Consider the following 23,650-nt stretch of genomic DNA (forward strand, 5'->3'; position numbering starts at 1 on the left):
GCTATAAATCTAGGTTTCTCCTTTATTCAAAGCTCATTTTAGAACTCTTAGTAAGGTTTTGTAATTTTTCTCAGGTAGGTCTTATATCTTTAGAGTCCCTAGTTATTTTGTGGATTTTTCTGTTTCTTTTAGGCTTTGTTTCCCACATTATACTTTCTAACTGGTTATTATTGATATATATGTCAGCTATGATTTTCCTCACATTCATCTTAAAATTTACTTTTGTTGAACTCATTTATGCTAAAACATTTTTAATAATAACTCTCAAGTATGCCAAGAATAAACTCGTATCTTAATTTACAAATAATTGTAAGTTTGTCTTTTCTTTCACAGAGTTATGCCTTTTATTTCTACTTTCTCTTTCAGGTACACTTTATAAATAAAGTATACATGCTTATACTAGTCTTAATTTTACTGAGAATTCCACTAGATTTTATGTACAATTAAAAAAACCACATTATGACAACCATAGTTTTTAAGATTCTTTTTTCTTTAATCAAGGACAGATATTTGAGTTTTATAAAATGTCTTTTGGGTAAATATTGAGGTTATAAATCTCTCTTATTGGCCAAATGATAAGATATGTCACAATATTATAGATCCTTGTCTTCCCTACACCCATCTTTACAAGTGCCCATTCTAAATTTTGCACATATGAACTGAAACTCTTGAATGGCTTTACATTTTTTTTTTTAAATTTAATATCATTATTGGAGTATAATTGCTTTACAATGTTGTGTTAGCTTCTGTTGTATAACAAAGTGACTCAACTATATGTATACATATATCCTCATATCCCCACCCTCTTGTGTCTCCCTCCCACCCTCCCTTTCCCACCCCCATAGGTGGTCAGAAAGCACCGAGCTGATCTCCCTGTGTTATGTGGCTGCTTCATATTAGCTATCTATTTTACATTTAATAGTGTATAAACTTCAATGCTACACTCTCACTTCGTCCCAGCTACACTTACCCCTCCCCGTGTCCTCAAGTCCATTCACTACGTCTGCGTCTTTATTCCTGTCCGTCACTAGGATCATCAAAAACTTTTTTTTTTTAGATTACATATATATGTGTTAGCATATGGTATTTGTTTTTCTCTTTCTGACTTACCTCACTCTGTATGACAGACTCTAGGTCAATCCACCTCACTGCAAATAACTCAATTTCGTTTCTTTATGGCTGAGAACTATTCCATGGTATATATCAACCACATCGTCCTTAACCATTCGTCTCCCAATGGACACATAGGTTGCTTCCATGTCCTGGCTATTGTAAATAGAGCTGCAATGAATATTGTGGTACATGACTCTTTTTGAATTATATTTTTCTCAGGGCATATGCCCAGTAGTGGGATTGCTGGGTCATACAGCAGTTCTATTTTTAGTTTTTTAAGGAACCTCCATACTGTTCTCCATAGTGGCTGTATCAATTTACATTCCCACCAACAGTGCAAGAGGGTTACCTTTTCTCCACACCCTCTCCAGCATTTACAGTTTGTAGATTTTTTGATGGCCATTCTCACCGGTGTGAGGTGATACCTCACTGTAGTTTTGATTTCCATTCCTCTAATTGTTAGTGATGTTGAGCATCCTTTCATTTGTTTGTTGGCAATCTGTATATCTTCTTTGGAGAAATGTCTATTTAGGTTTTCTGCCCATTTTTCGATTGCGTTGTTTGTTTTTTTGATATTGAGATGCATGAGCTGCTTGTAAATTTTGGAGATTAATCCTTTGTCAGTTGCTTCATTTGCAAATATTTTCTCCCATTCTGAGGGTTGTCTTTTCATCTTGTTTATGGTTTCCTTTGCTGTGCAAAAGCTTTGAAGTTTCATTGGGCCCCATTTGTTTATTTTTGTTTTTATTTCCATTTCTCTAGGATGTGGGACAAAAAGGATCTTACTGTGATTTAAGTCAAGAGTGTTCTGCCTATGTTTTCCTCTAAGAGTTTTATAGTGTCTGGCATTACGTTTAGGTCTTTAATTCATTTTGAGTTTATTTTGTGTATGGTGATAGGAAGTGATCTAATTTCATGCTTTTACATGTAGCTGTCCAGTTATCCCAGCACCACTAATTGAAGAGGCTGTCATTTCTCCATTCTCCATTCTTGAATCCTTTATCAAAGATAAGGTGACCATAAGTGCGTGGGTTTATCTCTGGGCTTTCTATACTACTCCATTGATCTATATTTCTCTTTTTGTGCCAGTACCATACTCTCTTGATTACTGTAGCTTTGTAGTATAGTCTCAAGTCAGAGAACCTGATTCCTCCAGCTCCGTTTTTCTTTCTCAAGATTGCTTTGGCTATTCGGGGTCTTTTGTGTTTCCATACAAATTGTGAAATTTTTTTTCTAGTTTTGTGAAAAATGCCAGTGGTAGTTTGATAGGGATTGCATTGAATCTGTAGATTGCTTTGGGTAGTAGAGTCGTTTTCACAATGATGCTTCTTCCAATCCAAGAACATTGTATATATCTCCATCTGCATGTATCAGGTTTAATTTCTTTCATCAGTGTCATAGTTTTCTGCATACAGGTCTTTTGTCTCCTTAGGTAGGTTTATTCCCAGGTATTTTATTCTTTTGTTGCAATGGTAAATGGGAGTGTTTCCTTAAGTTCTCTTTCAGCTTTTTCATTTTTAGTGTATAGGAATGCAAGAGATTTCTGCAGATTAATTTTGTATCCTCCTACTTTACCAAATTCGTTGATTAGCTCTAGCAGTTTTCTGGTGGCATCTTTAGGATTCTCTATGTATAGCATCATGTCATCTGTGAAAAGTGACCGTTTTACTTCTTTTCTGATTTTGATACTTTTATTTCTTTTTCTCCTCTGATTCCTGTGGCTAAAACTTCCAAAACTACGTTGAATAATAGTCGTGAGAGTGGGCAACCTTGTCATGCTCTTGATCTTAGAGAAAATGGTTTCAGTTTTTCACCATTGAGAACGATGTTGGCTATGGATTAGTCATATATGGCCTTTATTATGTGGAGGTAAGTTCCCTCTATGTGTACGTTCTGGAGAGTTCTTATCAACAATGGGTGTTGAATTTTGTCGAAACCTTTTTCTGCATCTATTGAGATTATTATATGGTTTTTATCCTTCAGTTTTTTGATATGGTGTATCACATTGATTGATTTGTGTATATTGATAATCCTTGCATTCCTGGAATAAACCCCACTTGATCATGGTGTATGATCCGTTTAATGTGCTGTTGGATTCTGTTTGCTAGTATTTTGCTGAGGATTTTTGCATCTATGTTCATCAGTCATATTGGCTGGTAGTTTTCTTTTTTTGTGACATCTTTGCCTGATTTTAGTATCAGGGTGATGGTGGCCTCGTACAGTGAGTTTGGGAGTGCTCCTCCCTGTGCTATACTTTGGAAGAGTTTGAGAAGGATAGGTGTTAGCTCTTCTCTAAATGTTTGATAGCATTCGCCTGGGAAGCCATCTGGTCCTGGGCTTTTGTTTGTTGGAAGATTTTTAATCACATTTTAAATTTCAGTGCTTGTGATTGGTCGGATTATATTTTCTATTTCTTCCTGGTTTAATCTCAGAATGTTGTGTTTTCCTAAGAATTTGTCCATTTATTCCAGGTTGTCCATTTTATTGGCATATAATTGCCTGCAGTAATCTCTCATGATCCTTTGTATTTCTGAGTGTCAGTTATTACTTCTTCTTTTTCATTTCTAATTATATTGATTTGAGTCTTCTCCCTTTTTTTCTTGATGAGTTTGGCTAATGGTTTATCAATTTTGTTTATCTTCTCAAAAAACCAGCTTTTAGTTTTATGGATATTTGCTATCGTTTCCTTCATTTTTTTTCATTTATTTCTTATATGAACTTTATGATTTCTTTCCTTCTGCTAATTTTGGGATTTTTTGTTCTTCTTTCTCTAACTGCTTTAGGTGTAAGTTTAGGTTGTTTGTTTGAGATGCTTCTTGTTTCCTGAGGTAGGATTGTATTGCTATGAACTTCCCTGTAAAAACTGCTTTTGCTGCATCCCATAGGTTTTGGGTCGTCGTTTTTTCATGTCCCTTGTTTCTAAGCATTTTTTGATTTCCCTTTGATTTATTCTGTGATCTCTTGGTTATTTAGTAGCGTGGTGTTTAGTCTCAATGTGTTTGCATCTTTTACAGTTTTTTTTTCCTTTAACAGATATCTAGTCTCATAGTGCTGTGGTTGGAAAAGATACTTGATACAATTTCAGTTTTCTTAAATTTACCAAGGCTTGATTTGCGACCCAAGATATGATCTATCCTGGAGAATGTTCCATGAGCACATGAGAAGAAAGTGTATTCTGTTGCTTTTGGATGGAATGCCCCATAAATATCAATTAAGTCCATTGGCTTTAATATGTCATTTAAAGCTTGTGTTTCCTTATTTATTTTCATCTTTGATTATCAGTCCATTGATGAGATTGGGGTTTTATACTCCCCTACTATCATTGTGTTACTGTCGATTTCCCCATTTATGGCTATTAGCATTTGCCTTATGTATTGAAGTGTTATTATGTTGGGTGCATAAATATTTATAATTGTTATATCTTCTTCTTGGATTGATCCCTTGATCATTATGCACTGTCCTTCTCTGTCTCTTCTAATAGTGCTTATTTTAAGGTCCATTTTTTAAAACATCTTTATTAGAGTATAATTGCTTTACAATGGTGTGTTAGTTTCTGCTTTATAACAAAGTGAATCAGTCATACATATATATATGTCCCCATAGCTCTCCTCTCTTCCATCTCCCTCCCTCCCACCCTCCTTATCCCAGCCCTCTAGGTGGTCTCAAAGCACCGAGCTGATCTCCCTGTGCTATGCGGCTGCTTCCCACTAGCTATCTATTTTATGTTTGGTAGTGTATATATGTCCATGCCACTCTCTCATTTTGTCCCATCTTACCCTTCCCCCTCCCCGTATCCTCAAGTCCATTCTCTAGTAGGTCTGCGTCTTTATTCCTGTCTTGCCCCAAGGTTCTTCTTACCATTTTTTTTTTCTTTTTTCTGTTTTTTTAGTTTCCATATATATGTGTTAGCATACGGTATTTTTTTTTTCTCTTTCTGACTTACTTCACTCTGTATGACAGTCTTTAGGGATATCATCTCACACGGGTCAGAATGGCCATCATCAAAAAATCTACAAGCAATAAATGCTGGAGAGGGTGTGGAGGAAAGGGAACCCTCTTGCACTGTTAGTGGGAATGTAAATTGATACAACCACTATGGAGAACAGTCTGGAGGTTCCTTAAAAAACTAAAAATAGAACTACCTTATGACCCAGCAATCCCATTAATGAGCATACACCCTGAGAAAACCATAATTCAAAAAGAGTCATGTACGAAAATGTTCTTTGCAGCTCTATTTACAATAGCCAGGACATGGAAGCAACCAAAGTGTCCATCAACAGATGAATGGATAAAGAAGATGTGGCACATATATACACTGGAATATTACTCAGCCATTTTATGCTCATATGAAAATTGTTACTCCTGATTTCTTTAGATTTCTATTTGCATGGAATATCTTTTTCCATCCCCTCACTTTCAGTCTGTATGTGCCCCTAGGTCTGAAGTGCATCTCCTTCAGACAACATATATATGGGTCTTCTTTTTGTATCCATTCATCCAGTCTCTGCCTTTTGGTTTTAGTATTTAATCCATTTTCATTTAAGGTAATTGCCAATATGCATGTTCCTATTACCATTTTCTTAATCACTTTGAGTTTGTTATTGTAGGTTTTTTCCTTCTCTTAAGTTTCCTGCCTAGAGAAGTTCCTTTAGCATGTGTTGTAAAGCTGGTTTGGTGGTGCTGAATTCTTTTAACTTCTGCTTGTCTGTAAAGATTTTAATTTCTCCATCAAATCTGAATGAGATCCTGCTGGGTAGAGTAGTCTTGGTTGTAGTTTTTTCCCTTTCATCACTTTAAATATGTCCTGCAAATCCCTTCTCCTTGCAGAGTTTCTGCTGAAAGATCAGCTCTTAACCTTATGGGGATTCCCATGTATGTTATTTGTTGCTTTTCCCTTGCTGCTTTTAATATTTTTCTTTGTATTTAATTTTTGATAGTTTGATTAATATGTGTCTTGGCATGTTTCTCCTTGGATTTATCCTGTATAGGACTCTCTGCACTTTCTGGACTTGATTGACTATTTCCTTTCCCATGTAAGCGAAGTTTTCAAGTATAATGACTTTAAATATTTTCTCAGTCCTTTTCTTTTTCTCTTCTTCTTCTGTGACCCTTATCATTCGAATATTGGTGAGTTTAATGTTGTCCCAGATGTCTCTGAAACTGTCCTCAATTCTTTTCATTCTTTTTTCTTTATTCTGCTCTGCAGCCTTTATTTCCATTACTTTATCTCTAGGTCACTTATCCATTCTTCTGCCTCAGTTATTCTGCTATTGATTCCTTCTAGGAATTTTTCATTTCATTTATTGTGTTGTTCGTCACTGTTTGTTTGCTCTTTACTTCTTCTAGATCCTTGTTAAACGTTTCTTGTATTTTCTCCGTTCTATCCAAGATTTTGGATCATCTTTACTATCATTACTCTGTATTTTTCTTCAGGTAGACTACCTATTTCCTCTTCATTTGTTTGGTCTGGTGAGTTTTTATCTTTCTCCTTCGTCTACTCTATATTTCTCTGTGTTCTCATTTTGCATTACATACTTTTTTGGGGATCTCTTTTTCACTGGCTGCAGGCTTGTAGTTCCCATCGTTTTTGATGTCTTCCCCCAGTGGGTAAGGTTGGTTCAGTCAGTTGTGTAGGCTTCCTAGTGGAGGGGATTGGTGCCTGTGTTCTTGTGGGTGGGGTCTGTATCTTGTGTTTCTGGTGGGCAGCATTGCATCCGGTGTTGTGATTTTGGGTGTCCGTGAACTTAGTATGATTTTAGGCAGCCTCTCTGCTAATGGGTGTGGTTGTGTTCCTGTCTTGTTAGTTGTTTGGCATGAGGCCTCTAGCACTGAGCTTGCTGGCCGTTTGGTGGAGCTGGGTCTTAGTGTTGAGACGGAGATCTCTGGGAGAGCTCTCACTGATTGATATTACATGAGGCCGGGAGATCTCTGGTGGTCCAATGTCATGAACTCGGCTCTCCCACATCAGAGGCTCAGGCCTGACACCAGACCGTGGCACCAAGACCCTGTCAGCCACAAGGCTCAGAAGAAAAGGGAGAAGAAAGAAAGAAAAATAAAGAATAATAAAGAAATTAATAAATAAGTAAAATTATTAAAATAAAAAATTTTAAATAAGAAAATTAAAAACTAATAATAATAAAAAAAGAAAAGAGCAACCAAACCAATAAACAAATCCACCAATGATAACAAGCACTAAAAACTATACTAAGATAAACGTAAAAATCAGAAACAAGTCAGTCGCAGACAGAAAACCCCACATCTGCAGTTGCTCCCAAAGTCCACTGCCTCAATTTTGGGATGATTCACTCTCTATTCAGGTATTCCACAGTTGCAGAGTACATCAAGTTGATTGTGGGGATTTAATCTGCTGCTTCTGAGTCTGCATGGAGAAATTTCCATTTCTCTTCTTTGTTCACACAGCTCCTGGGGTTCAGCTTTGGTTTTGCCCCCACCTCTGCATGTAGGTCACCCTCAGGCATCTTTTCTCCACCCGTACAGAAGGGGATTAAAGCAGCGGTTGTTTAGGGGGCTCTGGCTCACTCATGCTGGGGGGAGGGAAGGGTATGGTAGTTATAATTGGAATGTGGGGTGAGCCTGAGGTGGCAGAGTTCAGCATGTTGTTACAACAGCCTGAGGCACACCATGTGTTCTCCCGGGGAAGTTGTCCCTGGATCATGGGACCCTGGCAGTGATGGGTTGCACAGGCTTCCAGGAAGGGGCTTTGGATAGTGACCTGTGTTTGCACACAGGATTCTTGGTGGCTGCAGCAGCAGCGTTAGTGTTTCATGCCTGTCTCTGGTGTCCAAGCTGATAGCCGCAGCTCGCACTGTCTCTGGAACTCGTTTATTCAATGCTCTGCCTTCTGTGGGCAGACAGGGAAGGAATCCCTTCTCCTCGTGCACCCTGAAACAATGGTCTCTTGCCTCTTAGGCCAGTCCACACATTTTCCCGGACTCTCTCCTGACTAGCTGTGGTGCACTAGCCCCTTCAGGCTGTTTCACACAGCCAACCCCAGTCCTCTCCCTGGGTTCTGACCTCTGAAGCCTGAGCCTCAACTCTCTGTCCACAACTGACCCGCTGGGTGAGCAGACAAGCCTCTCAGGCTGGTGAGCACTGTTTGGTACTGATCCCCTGTTTGGGAATCTCTCCACTTTGCCCTCTGCACCCCTGTTGCTGAGCTCTCCTCTGTGGCTCTGAAGCTTCTCCCACCCCCTCACCCCTTCTCTCCTCCAGTGAAGGGGCTTCCGAGTGTGTGGCAACTTTTCCTCCTTCACAGCTGCCTACCAGAGGTGCAGGTCCCGTCCCTATTCTTTTGTCTCTGTCTTTTGTTGTACCCAAGGTATGTGGGGATTTTCTTGCCTTTTGGGAAGTCTGAGGTCTTCTGCCAGCATTCAGTATGTGTTCTGTAGGAGTTGCTCCACGTGTAGATATATTTTTGATGTTTTTGTGGTGAGGAAGGTGATCTTCACGTCTTACTCCTCTGCCATCTTGAAGTTCTCCTGGGGTTTTACATTTTATTCAGTCTGTCTCTTATAAAGTATATGACTACTTTCAATTGTTATTTAAACTGTTTCATGGTGACTGTGCCTGCTAGCTAATGCTGACCAGCCATTAGTTCTTAATTATTTTCACACCTGACACTCCAGGGAAAGTCCCAGTAATTCAAAGTGAGACTCTTGATTAGTATCAACAGTGGAAAAATCACTTAAGACAATGGACCACTCATACAGTACATACAAATTTCAGGCCAGCAAAGACTGTTTTGATATGGTCAAAGGAAGGATTCTGCCTACTAAGTAGGCTGGAGAATTCAGTAAAGAAGATAAAGAAGCTATATAGTAAGTTATTAAACTGTTTGCTTAATTTACTGAAAGGTGGTAGGAGGTGTCATTCTGCAGTGAGAGAATGGGGCTGACACAGGAGTCAATGTGATTAATTACTTCCACGCACGCACTTCTTCTCCTTTCTCCTGCTCCTGGCTTCATGACTTTACAACGATCTCCCCTGAATCATGCTCCCTCCAAAATTAACCAGTTTGCTTTGTTACTGGCATTATATGACTATTCGAGTCTTTTCAATCCAAGTAATCACTGAATATTAGCTTTTTGATAGCTTTTTTCTTTCATTACTTGTAATGTTTAACATTTTTCATGTTGTCATTATTCATGTATATATCTTCTTTCATATTTTACTGTTCTCCTTTTCTTATGACACTTTTGATGTTTCTCTTGTCATAAGTTATAGCCTATAAAAATGATAAAGGTTTAATAACCCTTTATCATTTTTATGGCCAATATTTCCGGTAATTTCTTCCATTACAATAGTATTAATGGAAAATTGTGAAGCTATCTTAATACATATAAAAAGGTAATATATAAAAAGTTTATTTATGGGTTTATAACTTATCATGCAGATCTTATTTTTCTTTTATTTTTCCACAAGAAACTATAAAAAAAAAGAAATTTAAAAAATCCCTTGATTCAACTGGAGAGAAGCTTCAAGGTGATGGAAGAGTAAGACGCAGACATCAACTTCCTCGCCACAAATACATCAGAAATACATCTACATGAGGAACAGCACCTACAGAACACCTACTGAACGCTGGCAGAAGACCTCAGACCTCCCAAAAGGCAAGAAACTCCCCACATACCTGAGTAGGGCAAAAGAAAAAAGAAAAAAACAGAGACAAAAGAATAAGGATGGGACCTGCACCACTGGGAGAGGGCTGTGAAGGAGGAAAGGTTTCCACACACTAGGAAGCCCCTTCATGGGCAGAGACAGAGGGTGGTAGATGGGGGAAGCATCAGAGCCACAGAGGAGAGCGCAGCAACAGGGGTGTGGAGGGCAAAGTGGAGAGATTCCCGCACAGAGGATCGGTGCTGACCAACACTCACCAGCCCCAGAGGCTTGTCTGCTCACCCACTGGGACGGGTGGGGGCTGGGAGCTGAGGGTCGGGCTTCATTCGGATCCCAGGGAAAGGACTGGGGTTGGCTGCGTGAACACAGCCTGAAAGGGGCTAGTGTGCCACAGCTAGATGGGAGGGAGTCCGGGAAAAGGTCTGGAGCTGCTGAAGAGGTAAGAGACTTTTCTTGGCTCTTTGTTTCCTGGTGCGTGAGGAGGGGGGATTAAGAGTGCCACTTAAAGGAGCTCCAGAGATGGGCGCGAGCTGCGGCTATCAGTGCGGATCCCAGAGACGGACATGGGATGCTAAGGCTGCTGCTGCCGCCACCAAGAAGCCTGTGTGCAAGCACAGGTCAGTATCCACACCTTCCCTCCCAGGAGCCTGTGCAGGCTGCCACTGCCAGGGTCCTGTGATCCAGGAACAACTTCCCAGGGAGAACACACAGAGCACCTCAGGCTGTGGCAACGTCACGTTGGCCACTGCTGCCGCAGGCATGCCCCGTATCCATACCCCTCCCTCCCCGTGGCCTGAGTGAGCCAGAGCCCGCAAATCAGCTGCTCCTTTAACCTGTCCTCTCTGAGCAAAGAAAAGACGCCCTCAGGCGACCTACACCCAGAGGAGGGTCCAAATCCAAAGCTGAACCCCGGGAGATGTGCGATCAAAGAAGAGAAAGGGAAATTTCTCCCAGCAGCCTCAGGAGCAGCGGATAAAATCTCCACAATCAACTTGATGTACCCTGCATCTGTGGAATGCCTGAATAGACAATGAATCATCCAAAATTGAGGAGGTGGACTTTGGTAACAATGATATATATATATATTTTTTTCCCTCTTTCTCTTTTTGTGAGTGTGTATGTTTATGCTTCTTTGTGTGATTTTGTCTGTATGACTTTGCTTTTACCATTTGTCTTAGGGTTCCGTCTGTACGTTTTTGTTTTTTGTTTTCTTAACTTAAAAATTGTTTTTTCTTAATAATTATTTTTTATTTTAATAATTTTTTTATTTTATTTCACTTTACATTATTTTATCTTCTTCTTTCTTTCTTTCTGTTTTTTCTCCTTTTCATTCTGAGCCATGTGGAGGACAGGCTCTTGGTGCTCCACCAAGGCATCAGGGCTGTGCCACTGAGGTGGGAGAGCCAAGTTCAGGGCACTGGTCCACAGGAAACCTCCCAGCTCCACATAATGTCAAATGGCAAAAATCTCCCAGACATCTCCATCTCAACGCCAAGACCCAGCTTCACTCAACGGTCAGCAAGCTACAGTGCTGGACACCGTATGCCAAAGAACTAGCAAGACAGGAACACAACTCCATCCATTAGCAGAGAGGCTCCCTAAAATCATAATAAGGCCACAGACACCCCAAGACGCACTGCCAGACGTGGATTTGCCCACCAGAAAGACAAGATCCAACCTCCTCCCGCAGAAAACAGATGCTAGTCCGCTCCACCAGGAAGCCTACACAACCCACTGAACCAAACTTAGCCACTGGGGACAGACACCAAAAACAACAGGAACTACAAACCTGCAGCCTGCGAAAAGGAGACCCCAAACACAGTAAAGCAAAATGAGAAGACAAAGAAACACGCCACAGATGAAGGAGCAAGGCGAAAACCCACCAGACCTAAAAAATCAACAGGAAATAGGCAGTCTACCTGAAAAAGAATTCAGAATAATGATAGTAAAGATGATCTAAAACCTTGGAAATAGAATAGAGAAAATACAAGAAACGTTTAACAAGGACCTGGAAGAACTAACGAGCAAACCAACAGAGATGAAGAACACAATAACTGAAATTAAAAATTCTCTAGAAGGGATCAATAGCAGAATAACTGAGGCAGAAAAATGGATAAGTGACCTGGAAGATAAAATAGTGGAAATAACTACTGCATAGCAGAATAAAGGAAAAAGAATAACAAGAACTGAAGACAGTCTCAGAGACCTCTGGGAAGACATTAAATGCATCAACATTCGAAGTATAGGGGTCCCAGAAGAAGAAGAGAAAAAGAAAGGGACTGAGAAAATATTTGAAGACATTATAGTTGAAAACTTCCCTAATATGGGAAAGGAAATAGTTAATCAAGTCCAGGAAGCACAGAGAGTCCCATACAGGATAAATCCAAGGAGAAACACGCCAAGACATATATTAATCAAACTATCAAAAATTAAATACAAAGAAAACATATTAAAAGCAGCAAAGGAAAAACAACAAATAACACACAAGGGAATCCCCATAAGGTTAACAGCTGATCTTACAGCAGAAAGTCTGCAAGCCAGAAAGGACTGGCAGGACATATTTAAAGTGATGAAGGAGAAAAACCTACAACCAAGATTACTCTACCCAGCAAGGATCTCATTCAGATCCGATGTAAAAATTAAAACATTTACAGACAAGCAAAAGCTAAGAGAATTCAGCACCACCAAACCAGCTTTACAACAAATGCTAAAGGAACTTCTCTAGGCAGGAAACACAAGAGATGGAAAAGCCCTACAATAACAAACCCAAAACAATTAAGAAAATGGTAATAGGAACATACATATCGATAATTACCTTCAATGTAAATGGATTAAATGCTCCGACCAAAAGACATAGAGTGGCTGAATGGATACAAAAACAAGACCCGTATATATGCTGTCTACAAGTGACCCACTTCAGACCTAAGGACACATACAGACTGAAAGTGAAGGGATGGAAAATGGCATTCCATACAAATGGAAATCAAAAGAAAGCTGCAATAGCAATACTCATATCAGACAAAATATACACTAAAATAAAGACTACTACAAGAGACAAGAAAGACACTACATAATGATCAAGGGATCAATCCAAGAAGAAGATATAACAATTGTAAATATTTATGCACCCAACATAAGAGCACCTCAATACATAAGGCAAATACTAACAGCCATAAAAGGGGAAATCGACAGTAACACAATCATAGTAGGGGACTTTAACACCCCACTTTCACCAATGTACAGATCATCCAAAATGAAAATAAATAAGGAAACCCAAGCTTTAAATGATACAATAAACAAGATGGACTTAATTGATAATTATAGGACATTCCATCCAAAAACAAGAGAATACACATTCTTCTCAAGTGCTCATGGAACATTCTCCAGGATAGATCATATCTTGGGTCACAAATCAAGCCTTGATAAATTTAAGAAAATTGAAATTGTACCAAGTACCTTTTCTGACCACAATGCTATGAGACTAGATAACAATTACAGGAAAAAAATCTGTAAAAAATACAAACACATGGAGGCTAAGCAATACACTACTTAATAACCAAGAGATCACTGAAGAAATCAAAGAGGAAATCAAAAAATAACTAGAAACAAATGACAATAAAAACACGATGACCCCAAACCCACGGAATGCAGCAAAAGCAGTTCTAAGAGGGAAGTTTATATCAATACAATCCTACCTTAAGAAACAAGAAACATCTCAAATAAACAACCTAACCTTAAACCTAAAGCAATTAGAGAGAGAAAAACAAAAAAATCCAAAGTTAGCAGAAGGAAAGAAATCATAGAGATCAGATCAGAAATAAATGCAAAAGAAATGAAGGAAACAATAGCAAAGATCAATAAAACTGAAAGCTGGTTCTTTGAGACGATAAACAAAACTGATAAACCATTAGCCAGACTCATCAAAAAAAAAAGGGAGAAAACTCAAATCAATAGAATTAGAAATGAAAAAGGAGAAGTTACAACTGACACTGCAGAAATACAAAGGATCATGAGAGATTACTACAAGCAACTCTATGCCAATAAAGTATGAATTTAAAACACTCCCTAACACCATACACAAAAATAAACTCAAAATGGATTAAAGACCTAAATGAAAGGCCAGACACTATCAAACTCTTAGAGGAAAACATAGACAGAACACTCTATGACATAAATCACAGTAAGATCCTTTTTGACCCACCTCCTACAGAAATGGAAATAAAAACAAAAATAAACAAATGGGACCTAATGAAACTTAAAAGCTTTTGCACAGCAAAGGAAACCATAAACAAGACCAAAAGACAACCCTCAGAATGGGAGAAAATATTTGCAAATGAAGCAACTGACAAAGGATTAATATCCAAAATTTACCAGCAGCTTATGCAGCTCAATATCAAAAGAACAAACAGCTCAATCCAAAAATGGGCTGAAGACCTAAATAGACATTTCCCCAAAGAAGATATACAGATTGCCAACAAACACATGAAACAATGCTCAACATCATTAATCATTGGGGAAATTCAAATCAAAACTACAATGAGATATCATCTCACACCGGTCAGAATGGCCATCATCAAAAATCTACAAACAATAAATGCTGGAGAGGGTGCGGAGAAAACGGAACCCTCTTTCACTGTTGGTGGGAATGTATATTGATACAGCCCCTATGGAGAACAGTATGGAGGTTCCTTGAAAAACTAAAAATAGAACTACCATACGACCCAGCAATCCTACTACTGGCCATGTACCCTGAGAAAAACATAATTCAAAAAGAGTCATGTACCGAAATATTCATTGCAGCTCTATTTACAATAGTCAGGACATGGAAACAACCTAAGTGTCCATCAACAGATGAATGGATAGAGAAGATGTGGCACATACATACAATGGGATATTATTCAGCCATAAAAAGAAATGAAATGGAGTTATTTGTAGTGAGGTGGATGGATGTAGAGTCTGTCATACAGAGTGAAGTAAGTCAGAAAGAGAAAATCAAATACTCTATGCTATCACATATATATGGAATCTAAGGGGAAAAAAGTGATGAAGAACCTAGGGGCAAGAGGGGAATAAAGAGACAGACCTACTAGAGAATGGACTTGAGGCTATGGGGAGGGGGAAGTTTAAGCTGGGACAAAGTGAGAGAGTGGCCTTGACATATACACACTACCAAACGTAAAATAGATAGCTAGTGAGAAGCAGCCGCATAGCATGGGGAGACCAGCTCGGTGCTTTGTGACCACCTACAGTAGTGGGATAGGGAGAGTGGGAGGGAGGGAGATGCAAGAGGGAAGAGATTTGGGAACATATGTATATGTATAACTGATTCACTTTGTGAATCAGAGCAGAAACTAACACACCATTGTAAGGCAACTATACTCCAATAAAGGTTAAAAAAAACCTACAAAAAGATCCTTTGAGTCTTTATTTGAATTACATTTTAATCTGCAGATTTAAAATAAGGTATACATTTATAACATGGTCCTCAAATCCCATAACACAGTGACATCTTCACATAGTAAAGCCATCTTTTATTGTACTCAAGTTTGTAACTGTCTCCATCTAAGTTTCTCATGTATGTTTCAGCTAATTCATAGGTATTTTAAAATCATTTTTTACTAGTCGTTTCTGGTATATTGAGATGATTCTAAATTAGGGATTATAGGACTTTCCTTAAGACATTTTGTCAATTCTTACTGTCAGAGCTTTTACATGAATTCTCATGTGGTCTGAGTAATACAATTATATTTTTTTCCAAATAATAATCTGTGTTATTTTTAAATGGTGCCACGTGCTGTTTTACTGTAGTTTTTTTAAAGGTATTTTTAGAATTTGACAGAACTCTTCCTCTTATTACTCTTCTTTCTCAAATGAGCTTTTCCTTTTAAAAGGCAATTTTTAAAATTTATTTCATCTGATTACAAAAGCACTTAAAAATAAAAAGCAGATTAGAATTATTATATGCATAATATGATCTCCATCATGTAAAATTTACATCTACACATATGGATAGAAGAATGACTGGACAGAAATATGCCAAAATATTAGTAGCAGTTATCTCTGAGCAATTTCATTCTTTGCTTTATCTTACTTTACTTTCAAAAATCTTCCTTTTTATTATTAAAAAACAATTAAAATATCTAACATGACTACGAAAAATCACACCAAAAATTACTTAGTACAACTACTCTGATCACCTAAATTCTGTATGTTCACACATAAATATCTGGCAAGCAATGAAGGAATGGGGTTAGAATGGTATCTCTTTGACTAAAAATGAATTGCATTAAAGATATTCTTTTTATAATTACCTTCTTCTGAGCCAGAATGAGATATTGGTCCACTTTTGACATTAAATATGAGCCTCCATTATGTTCCATCTAGTAAAATTTCAAATCCCTTAAATGTACCTTTCCATTGAGTTTTAACCTGTGGAGGATTAAAAAGAAAATAATGTCGACAAATTATATAAGCTTATTGGTTCAGTCTTAACAACTGAGTTTCAGATCTAATGGAATTTTGGTTTTCCCTAGAACCGTGTTCCAGAAACAGTGCTAACCTTTAGAATTCAGATTTGCATTTAAGAATATTATTCTGGCTACAAGAGAGACAACAGTTTTAAATGGGTCAAGATTGGAAATGAAGCGACGAGTCAGAAGGTTGTGGTAGTAGTCCAGGTGAGAAATTATTATAGCCTGAACTAGAATTGTAACCATAGTGATAAAGATAAATAAAAATATATGAGAAATATCTAGGAGGTAGTCTTCATTGGACTTGGTGGTTGTTTAGATGTAAGGAGTAATAGAGAAGGGAAATCAGGCTTTAGTGATTGGATTGATCATAGTCCAGTCACTGAAATTGGGGAAGAATAGAGATATCAAATCAGGTTACTTGGGCTAGGAAAAAGAATGAAATCAGTTTTAGACATACTGAGTTCCAGGTCCCTGAGATGCCCAGTATGCCAGTGAATATAGCTTAGGTGAGAAAAGTAAGCTGGAGATACAGATTTGTGTATCCTCTGTGTATGAGAGGCAATTTATATAGCAGGTGTAAATGGAGTCATCCTGGGAGGGTGGGTAGAGAGAAAAGAGGAAAGAATGCAGAACCCTCTAAAGTACCAATATTTAAGGGATAAGCAGGAAGAGAAAAGCCACCCAGGGAGATGAAAAGGGACAGCTATAGTTACAGGAGTTATATCAAAAGAGTGTAAATCACAAAAACCAAGGGTACATATTGTTTCAAGAAGGAGGGAGTAGTCAAGTGTCACCAGTTACAAAGAGGTCATATAAGATAAGTATTGAAATGTAGTAATTAATTTTGGCAAAAAAGAGAGAAAGTTCAGAGACCTTGGCAAGAATAATTTCAGTGATGGAAACCGGTATGTAGTGGGTTGAGAAATGAGAAGGTGGTGTGAACATTTAAATTCATGATCATAAATAACTGATATTTGGCAATGAGCACAAAAAGAGACACAGTGTAGTAGCTGTAGGTGAATATGGAATGTGTATTTGAGAAAAGAAAAACTGTATCTTTTTAAGATGGGACACACTTAGGCATGTTCAATAACAAATGGGGAGCACTGTATAAATATGTGTGTGTGTATATATAGATATACTGAGTGTGTGTGTAAGTGTGTATATACATATGTATATGAGAGAAGAGGTTTGTGTATAGTGTATGTGTGACTTATAGGCATAGGTAAATTTATATACCAAAGCAAAAAAGGAAAGACATTTTCTCCACTCTAAGAGGCTAAAAAGAGGAATTGATGGCTGGGGACTTAGAAAACTTTGATAGTAAGAAACTGCTGTTCCACACAGATTGCATTTTCTTGGTGAGTTAGAACATGGCGTCATTTTCTGAGGGAAAACGGGAAATGAAGAGATCACAGGTGTGATGGAAATGGAAACACTTTGATATCATTGCTGTGGATAATGTGATAAAGAGCTATCTAAGGAAACAGATTTCCAAGCAGCGTCATTGGCCTAGGTGAGATTAGGAAACATGTTGGTGGTGACAGATAGATGGCAGAAGAACAAGAAAGGCTCAATTTAAAGTGAGCTAAGTTTTATACTCAAATTGCCAAATGAACAACAACAAAAAATCCACTGTTTTCATCCCAAAGTAAAGACTCTCTTTGCATAATATTTTTACACAGTAAAATATTATTACAAACTATCTTTCTAATTTGTGAAACATGATAATCACATATGCAAAAGCTATCTCATAAAATATCTAATAATTCTTTGGTTGTTGACTGCAAGTTTACCACTATGTCTCTGATAAACAAAGGGAAAAATGAAGGTCTGGACAGGAGAGAGAGGAAATAAAGAGGCAAACATACTTTTTCATCCCAGGTCATGCCATAACCCTCAGCATAGCGGCACATTGGGCCAGTGAACATAAACATCTCCTGGGCTCCCCTGGCCATGGGAAACTGACCCTTGTTGGAGACCACACCTGAAAGTTTAAACACATAGGTCAGCTGTCCAAAATAAGACATGATCCCTGAATGTTGTTTTTCATCATGTTTAATCTGTCTTAAGCCTGGAGGCTAGAAGCTCCAGTACAATATTGAATAGAAGCAGCAAAGGCAAACACCTTTTCTTTGTTCCTGATCTTAGGAGAAAAGTTTGCAGTTTTCACCAATAAGCATGATTCTATCTGTATGTGTTTCATACATGTCCTCATTATTTAATATAAAAAATATTTAATAGTGTTTACTATGTGTCAGATAGTCTTCTAGGAGCTTTACAAACATTAACTCATTTAATTCTCATAACAACCTTATGAAATAGGTAGTCTTAGTTATACCTATTTTTGATGAGACAACAGAGGCAGAGAGACATTAAGTATCTTGCCTAAGATCAAATAACTACAAAGTGGCAGACTAGCTCTCCAGACTATGCTCTTAATCACTAAACCAGTGACTCAAATTTTTTGGCTTCAGGATCATTTTATGCTCTTCAGAATTATTCAAGACTCCAAAGAACCTTTGTTTATGCAAGTTAAATATATAGATATTTCACATATTAGAAATTGAAACTAAGACGCTAAAATATTTATACTAAATTATTTATAATGTGTTTAAAAATACTAGTAAGTCCACTATATGTTAACACAATAACATATTTAAATAAAAATAACTATATTTTCAGGGCTTCCCTTGTGGAACAGTGGTTAAGAATCCACCTGCCAATGCAGGGGACGTGGGTTCGAGCCCTGGTCCAGGAAGATCCCACATGCCGCGGAGCAACTAAGCCCGTGAGCCACAACTACTGAGCCTGCACTCTACAGCCTGTGCTCCACAACAAAAGAAGCCACCGTGATGAGAAGCCCGCAGACCCCAAAGAAGAGTAGCACCCGCTTGCTGCAACTAGAGAAAGCCCGCACGCACCAACAAAAACCCAACACAGCCAAACATGAATAAGTAAATAAATATTTTTTTTAAAGTTTCTCTTTAAAAAAACCCTATATTTTCTAAAACAAAAATGCATTATATTTAGTGAGGAGAAGCTCATTCTTTTACATTTTTGCAATTCTCTTTAGTATTTGGTTTAAGAGAAAAACAAATGGACTCTTATATCTGCTTCTGCATTCTGCATTGCAATATGTAATTTTGTGTGAAATATACAAAAAAAATCAACTTCAAACAGATAATTAGTTGAAAAAAGCAGAAATATTTTAAGAACATTTATAGATAATTTTTCATATTCTTTGTTGATCAAATCAAGACAAATGCTGGCTTCTGATAGGATATTTACAATGGTGAATCTAAAATTTTTATCACTGAATTTCCATACTCTGTTACACTACAATTCATTGATCTGTCTCCTATTCTGAGTCAATCTTTTTCCCATTCATGATTTTGTAACACCATGCATTGGTCATCTGAAAAACATTGGTTCACTAAAATATATATTATGCACTATAAATATTCATTGTACATTACAAAACTTCATTTATATCACTATTGATCTCTAAGTAAAGTCCTTAAGTACTGTGAGGCTACCAAGCTCATTGTGGTAGATGTAAGTTTTCAAAATTCTAATTTTTGCTTGTATGAGACAAATTCATAGTAAGAGATAGGCAAGTTAATTTATTATATATCTGAGATTTTAAACTATTTAGGAAAATGTCTTATTATTAAGGAAAATGAAATGATGAAAAGGGTCATGAATATGTTAAATAATAAATGCAGACTAAATTGATTGGAGATGCAAATTATAGCCTACTTCACACATTTTATCTTGCTTTTTCTTACTTATCCTTGGGGTGACATTAATTTTTGGTGTCCACAGAGTTGGTGTTAAAACTAGAAAAGATTAAGAAATATCACATAGAACATCAGCAACAGGGTGTCATAAGTCATTTTTCTTCTCTCTCCCTTTTTAAAACAACTAATTGGACATCCATAACCAAAAAATTACTTCTACATATTACACCAGGGGACACAGAAGGTTTGTAGCCACCTGTGCATATGACAATAAACAAATGAGACCTCAGTAAGAACTGTGGCTCAAAGAGAATCAAAGAACCCATACCACACTCCATTCGTCATGATGAGGGAAAAAATATGGACAATGCAAAGTTGAGTAGTAGCAACAGGAAAGACAGAATTTGGACAAGTCCGGTCTGGCTGAGGGTAGATTCCAGCATGTAATCAACACAAGATAGACACAAAGTTGGAGACAGAGAAGAGGGAGGAAATCACCAGGCAATCCCCCTCCCAAGCCAACACTGCAAGGGATTGGGCTTTTGGTTGCAGCATCAATGACCTCTCTAGCAGAGGAAGTAAAATGAAGCAACCTCTCCTGCAAAGGAGGTTAAAAGCAAGTGGTGAGTGACTGCCCAGCTCTCACAATTATGCAGGTTGCAATTGGAGAAACCTATTTCTCTCCAGTAGCATCTAGATTTCTGAGGAAGAAGCTCCATGACTGGGGGGATGAAGGGGAAAAAGAAGGAAGCAGATAAGAATATTAAAAGACATTAAAGAAGCATGGTTCTTAAAGGAGTGGCCAAGATGGCAGAATAGGAAGACTGAACTCAGCTCCTCCCATTAACACACCAAAATTACAACTATTTAAAGAGAAACTATTGATAAAAACATCTGAACACTAGCAGAAAACATCTTCTACAACTAAAAATATAAAGAAAGAACCATAATAAGAGGGGTAGGAGGGGCAGAGACACAGTATAGTCAAGACACATGTTCCCAGTTAGGCGACCCACAAAGGGGAGGATAATCACAATTATAGAGGTTCTCCCCAATGAGCAAGGGGTCTGAGAGCCACATTGTGATTCCCAGCCTAGGGGGGCTGCACTGTGAAGGCTAGCCCTCTAGAATGTTTTCCTTTGAGGCCATTGGGGATTACTCTCAGGAGAGCCAGAGGGCTGTAGGAAATAAAAGCTCCATTCTTAAAAAGTGCACACAGAATCTCACAGACTCTGAACTCAAGACAGAAACAATAATTTGAAAGGAACTTGGGTAAGACTTGGTGCTGGCAAGAGCCATTTTGGAATCCTCCCTCAAGCTTATTAGCACCAGGACACACCCCTGACCATGAGCCAATCTGCCCCAGTCCTGGGACACCCCTGACTAAGCAGCTAACCAGGGGTGCCAGCCATGAGCAAGCCAGCTGCCATAGGACCCCTTGGGGTCTCCAGTCACCCCTGGACCCAGATATGTCCACCAGAGGGCCCAGGACATAGCCAAACATCAGTGGGTCAGCATTATCCCTGGGACAACTGGGGACCCACAGTCAGTCACTGGGACCCAGCCCTGCACATAATTGGGCTGACATCAGATCCAGGAAACCTAAGCGCCACAGCCAGAGTCCCCTGAATCCAGCTCCACCCACCAATGGGGAGGCAACAGCACCAGTACCCTGGATAAAGGCCCACACAGCAGCAGGCCAACACTAGTTCTGGGACACCATAGACTCAACAGTCAGTCATGTCAAGAACTGGGCCCATAGATCAGCAGACAGAAACAAGCCCCAGGACAATTTGTGCCATGGCCCTACCCACCAGCAAGTCGACATATGTTCAGGAAGCCCAGCCCCACCACCAGCCTCCCTGGAACATGGCTCTGTCCCCCAGTGGACCAGTACTAGTCATGGGACACAACAGGGGTTTGCAGCCAGCCACCTTGTGACTTTTCTTCATCCACCAGTGGGCTGGCATTAGGAATAGGATACCACAGACCATGCAGCCAGCTGTGTCAGGACCTGGCCCAGCACACCAGCAGACTCAGCACTTGGCAGGACCTGGCAACCAACCAGACCAAAAGCCAGCCATGTCTACCAGCATGCAATAGAAGTCAGCCTATCACAACAGAAGAGACCATGTAGCCCACATATAGGGCACTCCTAGAGCATATAACTCTAGTCACCAGAGGGGAGTGCACTTCTGGGCTCCATAGGATATCTCCTACATAAAGACACTTCTCCAAGATCAGGAAATATGACCAACCTAACAAATATATGGAAATAAAAACAGAGAATTAGGCAAAATGAGGGAACAGAGGAATATGCTCCAAAAGAAGAAACAACATAAAACCCCAGGAGAGGTAAACTAAGTGAAGTGGAGATAAGCAACCTACCCCAACAAATACTTCAAGGTAACAATAATAAAGATGTTCAAAGAACTCAGAAGAATGGATAAACAGAGTAAGAAAATAGAAGGTGCTAAAAAGCAAGTAGAAAATATAAAGAAGAACCAAATAGATCTGAAGAATACAATAAATGAAAAATTTTAAAAAACACTAGAAGGGATGCAGCTACCAACAGGTAGAGCACTCTCAGACCCAGGAGCACACACCGTGAGGTAAGTTGGTACTATCCCGGATCCCCATGCTCCTTGTTAGTTCACTGGGGCAACAGCAGCGTTTCTAGAAAAATGGGTGATGAACTGAAGAGCAGCCCCAGGTATGGGCGCACGGTCCTAGGACACTCGCTTCCTGAACACCAAGAGGGATGCAACCAAAGGATGTTGAACAGGGTGCCACCCATGCATCAGGGAGGTGATGTGAGATGGCAACCTGGAGCACAGCAGCAAGATCTGAACAGTGATGGCACTTATTTCAGTTACAAGTTACTCAGTAGACAGTAGGTTGACTGAATTGTACCCATTCCCATCATGATGTACACCACTAAGGCTCCACACTAGAGTGTGGCTTGACTGCAGTTCTCTCTGAGAAGCGCTTGCAGTTAAGAGTTTACCAGGCAGGAGATTGGTGACAAGATCACAGAGTAGGACTTGAGCACAACTCCTCTCATGAAAACATCAAAATCACTACCAACTGCCGAACAACTATTAATCAAAAAAGATGTGGTGCCTACCAAAAAAGATATTTTACATCCAAAGACAAAGAAGAAACTACAATGAGATGGTAGGAGGGGTGCTTTCTCAATATAATCAAATCCCATATCCAGGGGTGGGAGACCCATAAACTGGAAAATAATTATATCACAGAGGTTTTCCCACAGGTGTGAGAGGCCTGAGCTCCATGTCAGGCTCCCCAGCCTGAGGGTCTGGCATTGGGAGAAGGAGCCTCAGAGCATTAGGCTTTGAAGACCAATGGGGTTTGAGTGTAGGAGCATAACAGGACTGGGGGAAACAGAGACTACAATCTTAGAGGGCATGCACAAGGTTTCATGTGCACTGAGACCCACCACAGAGCAGTGACTCCATAGGACCCTGTGCAAGACCTATCTGTGGGTCTTAAAGGGTTTCCCAGGGAAGCAGGGATTGGCTGTGGCTCACTACAGAGGCAAGACACTGGTGGTGGAGCCCCTAAGGCAGTGGTCCCCAACCATTTTGGCACCAGGGACTGGTTTCGTGGAAAACAATTTTTCCACGGACAGGGAGGGGGTGATGTGAGTGATGGCGGGGGATG

The 23,650-nt window shown here is 39.1% G+C and overlaps 1 protein-coding gene across 1 annotated transcript in view; it reads right to left on the bottom strand.

Annotated features, from left to right (window-relative positions):
• Nucleotides 1-11,914: 11,914 nt before the first annotated feature.
• FAAH2 (fatty acid amide hydrolase 2) overlaps nt 11,915-23,650 on the bottom strand; it is a gene marked incomplete at its 5' end in the record, with an annotated part of 204,888 nt that continues 193,152 nt past the window's right edge. The window contains 3 exon segments of the mRNA XM_082377790.1: nt 11,915-16,130; nt 16,134-16,179; nt 17,979-18,304. Coding sequence (XP_082233916.1) covers nt 15,963-16,130; nt 16,134-16,179; nt 17,979-18,304 — 540 coding nt within the window. The 3' untranslated portion in view covers nt 11,915-15,962.

The sequence above is a fragment of the Balaenoptera borealis genome (assembly GCF_965194805.1).
Source record: "Balaenoptera borealis genome assembly, chromosome: X".
NCBI classification, from domain to species: Eukaryota; Metazoa; Chordata; class Mammalia; order Artiodactyla; family Balaenopteridae; genus Balaenoptera; species Balaenoptera borealis.